Source organism: Dryobates pubescens, chromosome 31, assembly GCF_014839835.1.
Source record: "Dryobates pubescens isolate bDryPub1 chromosome 31, bDryPub1.pri, whole genome shotgun sequence".
In the NCBI taxonomy this organism is placed as follows: domain Eukaryota; kingdom Metazoa; phylum Chordata; class Aves; order Piciformes; family Picidae; genus Dryobates; species Dryobates pubescens.
In genome coordinates this window covers 7,853,860-7,859,859 of record NC_071642.1, presented here as the reverse complement: position 1 = coordinate 7,859,859, position 6,000 = coordinate 7,853,860, and the positions used below count along the sequence as shown (strand labels likewise).

Genomic DNA, 6,000 nt, shown 5'->3' with positions numbered 1-6,000 from the left:
GGCACACAGGAACACATCCAGACAGGGCTGCAAAGGCTCCACACAAGGAGACTCCACAACCTCTCTGGGCAGCCTGCTCCAGGCCTCTGGCAGCCTCCCAGGGCAGAAGTTCCTCCTCCTGCTGAGCTGCAACCTCCTGTGCTGCACTTTCCATCCCTTGCCCCTTGGCCTGTCCCAGGGTGCAGCTGAGCAGAGCCTGTCCCCTCCCTCCTGCCCCCCAGCCCTCAGCTCTTGAGAGCCATTGAGCAGATCCCTCTCAGCCTTCTCCTCTCCACACTCAGCACCCCCAGGGCTCTCAGCCTCTCCTCCCCAGGCAGTGCTGCAGTCCCTTCAGCAGCCTTGCAGCCCTCCCTTGGCCTCTCTCCAGCAGCTCCCTGTCCCTCCTCAGCTGGGGAGCCCAGAGCTGGATGCAATGTTCCAGGTGTGGCCTCAGCAGGGCAGAGCAGAAGCTCAGGCAGTGAGGGTTAGATGAGTGGACAGTGAGTGGGGTGGAGAACTCAGAGGGGAGTTGGAGTGGATGATCCCCAGAGGTCTCTTCCAGCCCCCACCATGCCTGGATTCTGTGTGAAGTGGTTTGGGTGCTAAGCTGCTCTGGCTTTGCTTGCTGCTGGCTCTGACTCCTCATAGGAGACTCCTGGCTCTGTCCCAGCTGTCTCTGGGGTGATTTTTGGGGAGCTTATTTTTTGGCACACCAACCCCTACCAGGCCATGATTCTATGGCTGTCTGTGCCTCCTCTTGATAGATTTTGAGGTGCCTCATCACCCCCTGCAGCTCATGGCGGTGGCTGCAGGATTGCAAGAGACTCTTCCAACATGGTGACAAGGACAGGAGACCCCAGGGGCAACACATTTGCTGTTGGTGCAGCCATGGACTGAAATTTGGGGGACTTGGTGGAGCAGCTCCACACAGAGAGAGCTTTGCTGGGCTCCTGGTGGCAGATCCAGATGGATTGGTGGAGCACAGAGAGCTTTGCTGGGCTCCTGGTGGCAGATCCAGATGGATTGGTGGAGCACAGAGAGCTTTGCTGGGGCTCCTGGTGGCAGATCCAGATGGATTGGTGGAGCACAGAGAGCTTTGCTGGGGCTCCTGGTGGCAGATCCAGATGGATTGGTGGAGTAACTCCACTTAAAGAGGTCTTCCCTGGTGCTCCTGGTGGCAGATCCAGGTGAATTGGTGGAGCAAGCCCACTTGCAGAGAGCTTTGCTGATGCCCTGGCAGCAGATCCAGATGGATTGGTGGAGCAACCCCACTTGCAGAGAGCTTTGCTGGTGCCCTGGCAGCAGATCCAGATGGATTGGTGGAGCAAGCCCACATGCAGAGAGCTTTGCTGGTGCCCTGGCAGCAGATCCAGATGGATTGGTGGAGCAAGCCCACATGCAGAGAGCTTTGCTGGTGCCCTGGCAGCAGATCCAGATGGATTGGTGGAGCAACCCCACTTGCAGAGAGCTTTGCTGGTGCCCTGGCAGCACATCCAGATGGATTGGTGGAGCAACCCCACTTGCAGAGAGCTTTGCTGATGCCCTGGCAGCACATCCAGATGGATTGGTGGAGCAAGGCCACATGCAGAGAGCTTTGCTGGTGCCCTGGCAGCACATCCAGATGGATTGGTGGAGCAAGCCCACTTGCAGAGAGCTTTGCTGGTGCCCTGGCAGCACATCCAGATGGATTGGTGGAGCAAGCCCACTTGCAGAGAGCTTTGCTGGTGCCCTGGCAGCAGATCCGAGCCACGACCTCAGCAAAGGGTTAACCGCGGCCGCTCGCCGCCGCCTCCCCCTGCGCCGCTCTCCGCTCCTGGCAGGCGGAAGCTGGAGCCGGCAGCTGAAGTTCAAGGCTCCTCTGTTGTCTGCATGTGGAGGCTCTCTGGGCTCGGCGGAGGAGGGCAGAAGCCGGCTGGCGAGGGGAGGGTCCGGCGGGCAGCCCCCAGCCCCCTCGCAGCGCAGCTCCAGGGATGGCTGCGGGCTCCGAGTGCCGGAATTCCCTCCTCTATTACTACAGCATCAAATTCGCCCTCTCCGCCTACGCCACCCTCTTCTCGGTAGGTGCTCTCCTTGCTTTTCTCTCCTGCCCGGTGTTTCCCCTCCATCATCCCACCCCCTCTCCCCCCGCCCTGGGCTGCATTTCACTCGGCAGTGTCCGCACCTCCCCTTCCCAGCCCCCGAATCCTCGCAGCGAAGCCTGCTCGGGGCTCTTGGGGCTCCTCGGGACCAAACCGGGCAGTTTGGGGGTGAAACCAGAAGGCTTTGGTGGCTTTGAGAGCGGCTCCCTTGGGGCTTACCCTTCCCTGGAGATGCTCTTGCAAATCCCTTGGGGCTGCAGGTTGGGATGTGGGGCATGTGGAGCACGAAGGGGGAGTTAATTGGGGGGGGGGGGGGTATTTGGACCACCACAGCGTTGCCAGCTGGGTGCCCTCCGCCCCTCTGGGTCAAGAGATGAGAGCAAACATCGAGGGGCTGGGGGTTGTAGCCAGGCTGGTCCTTTCAAGAGGTCTAAACCCCCTCATTCTGAAGCAGTTTGCGATTGTTGAGCTACAGGTGGAGGGAGGCAGCCCTGGCACCGGGGAGGAACCGGCAGGGGAAGGCTGGGGGGAAGCAAGAAATTCCCCATCCCTTCGGGCTCTGGGTGTCCCGGGGTAAAGGCAGGAGATGGGAAGCTGGCAGCTCCCCGGGGTTGGTCTTGCATAACCCTGCAGGTACCTGCAGGTGTTTCCTCCGGGGGGGCCAGGGAGCCTCCTTGCCCCGCGGGCAGTGCGGCACATCGGGGCCGGGCCGCGGCAGAGCCGCCCCAGGGTGGGATGGGAGAGGGGGAGGAGGTGAGAAGCAGAGCCTGAAAAACGCTTTTGCTGTCCTGATTTGTTTGTTTTTCTCCGTGCCTGAGCTCTTTGGCAGGACTCAGCTTGCCCTCTCGGGCTTGGGGACAGCAGGAGCTGGTGTCTCACTGTGCCAAACAAGAGCCCAGCCCCGGGCATGAGGGAGAACGAGAAAACAAGGAGGCTTCTAGCTCATTGTCTCTGATTTCCTCATGGTCTGCTGGCTAGGAAGGCTCTGGAGGGGAGAGGAGACTCTGAGCATCTCATCGAGTGGTTTTGCTTGGTAAAGACCTTTCAGATCCTCCACTCCAGCCACTCTCTGGCTCTGCCTTGGCCCTCAGCACCTCAGCCTTGACACACCTCCAGGGGTGGGCATTCAACCACCTCTCTGGGCAATCTGTTCCAGGCTTTGAGAACCTTTCCAGTGAAGAATTTTCTTCTAATATCAAACCTAAAACTCCTCTGGTGACACCTGAGGCCATTTCCTCTTGTCCTGTGCCTTGGCAGAAGAGATCAACCCCAGTCTGGCTCCAGCCTCCCTTCAGGGAGCTGCAGAGAGTCAGAAGGTCTCCCCTCAGCCTCCTTCTCCTCAGCTCCCTCAGCTTCACCTCCACAGCCCTCTTCTCCAGACCCTTCCCCACCTTCCTTGCCCTTCTCTGGCCCTGCTCCAGCCCTCAAAGTCCTCCTGGCACTGAGGAGCCCAACCCTGAGGCCAGCACTCAAGCTGTGGCCTCCCCAGTGCCCAGCCCAGGGGCACCATCCCTGCCCTGCTCCATGCTCTTGGTAATCCAAGCCAGGCTGCTGGTGGCCTCCAAACATCTCCCACAGAGTGTCCAGGACCTTCCTGCTGCTCAATGAGACTAAAAGAATCCAGATTTCTTCACCCATTTGTGGGGTTTGAGGGCTTGGGTGAGGATTGTGCAGTAGCTTTGCTTATGACATGAAGCTGCTGGAAGACCTTTCCCCATAGGTTTGGTTTCTCCCAGGAGCTGAGCTCTGCTCAGCTGGGGGTTCCCACCCCTGAAAACACCTTGGGGCAGCTGCAGGGATTGGGGGAGGAGGAGGAGATGGAGGCTTTGCTCCTGATTAATCTGGATGTTTAGCAAAGGTAGATCAAGGCTGGGGTGCAGCAGCACAACCACACTGCCAGGTGCTTGGTGACTCCTGGGATCTGCTGAGGGCTCCTGGAAGCTTCCTCCAGCAAGAACCACAGAATTGTCAGGGCTGGAAGGGACCTCAAGGCTCAGCCAGCTCCAACCCCCTGCCATGGCCAGGGACACCTCACACCGCAGCAGGTTGCTCACAGCCACCTCCAGCCTGGCTGCAAACACCTCCAGCCAGGAGGCTTCCACCACCTCCCTGGGCAGCCTGTGCCAGGCTCTCACCACCCTCCTGGGGAACAACTTCTTCCTCACAGCCAATCTCAATCTCCCCACTTCTAGCTTTGCTCCATCCCCCCCAGTCCTATCCCTCCCTGACACCCTCAAAAGTCCCTCCCCAGCTTTCCTGGAGCCCCCTGCAGATCCTGGAAGGCCACAATGAGGTCTCCTGGGAGCCTTCTCCTCTCCAGCCTGCACAACCCCAACTCCCTCAGTCTGTCCTCACAGCAGAGCAGCTCCAGCCCTCTGCTCCTCCTCGTGGCCCTGCTCTGGACACCTTCCAGCCCCTCCAGAGCCTTCCTGGCACAGAGGCTCCAGAGCTGGCCCCAGAGCTCCAGCTGTGGTCTCAGCAGGGTAGAGCAGAGGGGCAGAATCCCCTCCCTGGCCCTGCTGGCCACACTTCTCTTGCTGCAGCCCAGGCTCTGCTTGGCTCTCTGGGCTGCAAGTGCTCCCTGCTGGCTCCTGTTAAGCTTCTCCTCTCCCAGCAGCCCCAAGGCCTTTCCTTCAGTGCTGCTCTCCAGCCAGTCCCTGCCCAGCCTGTATCAGTGCCTGGGATTGCCCTGAGCCAGCTGCAGGACCTTGTATTTGGTCTTGATGAACCTCCTGAGGTTGTCCTGGGCCCAGCTCTGCAGCCTGTGCAGGTCCCTGTGGATGGATCCCTTCCCTGCAGACTGTCCAGGTCCCTGTGGCTGGATCCCTTCCCTCCAGCCAGTCCAGGTCCCTGTGGATGGATCCCTTCCCTCCAGCCTGTCCAGGTCCCTGTGGATGGATCCCTTCCCTCCAGCCAGTCCAGGTCCCTCTGGCTGGATCCCTTCCCTCCAGCCTGTCCAGGTCCCTCTGGTGGGATCCCTTCCCTCCAGCCTGTCCAGGTCCCTGTGGATGGATCCCTTCCCTGCAACCTGTCCAGGTCCCTCTGGATGGATCCTTCCCTGCAGCCAGTCCAGGTCCCTCTGGAGGGATCCCTTCCCTCCAGCCTGTCCAGGTCCCTGTGGATGGATCCCTTCCCTGCAACCTGTCCAGGTCCCTCTGGATGGATCCTTCCCTGCAGCCAGTCCAGGTCCCTCTGGAGGGATCCCTTCCCTCCAGCTGTCTGCTGCACCACACAGCTTGGTGCTGTCAGCAAACTGACTGCTGAGGTGCAGAAGAGTCCTAAGAATTTCCCAGTGAGTGGCAGAGAGCTGCAAAGGGGAAATGAAATGAAATGAAATGAGGGGAATAATACATCTAACCCCACCCCCCCCAACCCAACCCTTTGAATCCTTCTGCCCCAGCCTGCCTTCAGCCCTGGCTGCTCCTCACACAGCTCCACAGGGATTGCTCTGCTCCTGAGAGCCTTCCAGCTGCCTGACCTACTTCTGGCCTCATTTGCACATCACTGCTGTGCTAATTGCCGGGCGCTGCGGAGCCCTGCGGGGCCTCATTAGCCAGGGGCTGGCTCTGCCTTTCTCCCCGGCCAAATGCACAAGGAAAGACCCCCACTTGTGCAGGAGAAGACCCCCATTTTGTAGGAGAAGACCCTCAGTTTTGCAGGAGGAGACCCCAATTGTGCAGGAGGAGACCCCCAATTGTGCAGGAGACCCTCCTTGTGCAGGAGGAGACCAGGTCCCTGCGCAAGAGAAGACCCCCATTTTGTAGGAGAAGACCCTCAGTTTTGCAGGAGACCCCCAGTTGTGCAGAAGGAGAGCCCAGTTGTGCAGGAGAAGACCCCCATTGTGCAGGAGGAGCCCCTCCTTGTGCAGGAGGAGACCCCCAATTGTGCAGGAGACCCTCCTTGTGCAGGAGGAGACCCCCATTGTGCAGAAGACCCTCCTTGT

The 6,000-nt window shown here is 59.9% G+C and overlaps 1 protein-coding gene across 1 annotated transcript in view; it reads left to right on the top strand.

The window, feature by feature from the left end:
* The first annotated feature begins 1,807 nt into the window (after window positions 1-1,807).
* Window positions 1,808-6,000, top strand: part of LOC104297811 (tetraspanin-15) — a 51,708-nt gene continuing 47,515 nt past the window's right edge. The window contains exon 1 of the mRNA XM_009897809.2: window positions 1,808-2,036. Within this exon, the coding sequence (XP_009896111.2) occupies window positions 1,950-2,036 (87 nt within the window). The 5' untranslated portion in view covers window positions 1,808-1,949. The remainder of the gene's footprint in view (window positions 2,037-6,000) is intronic.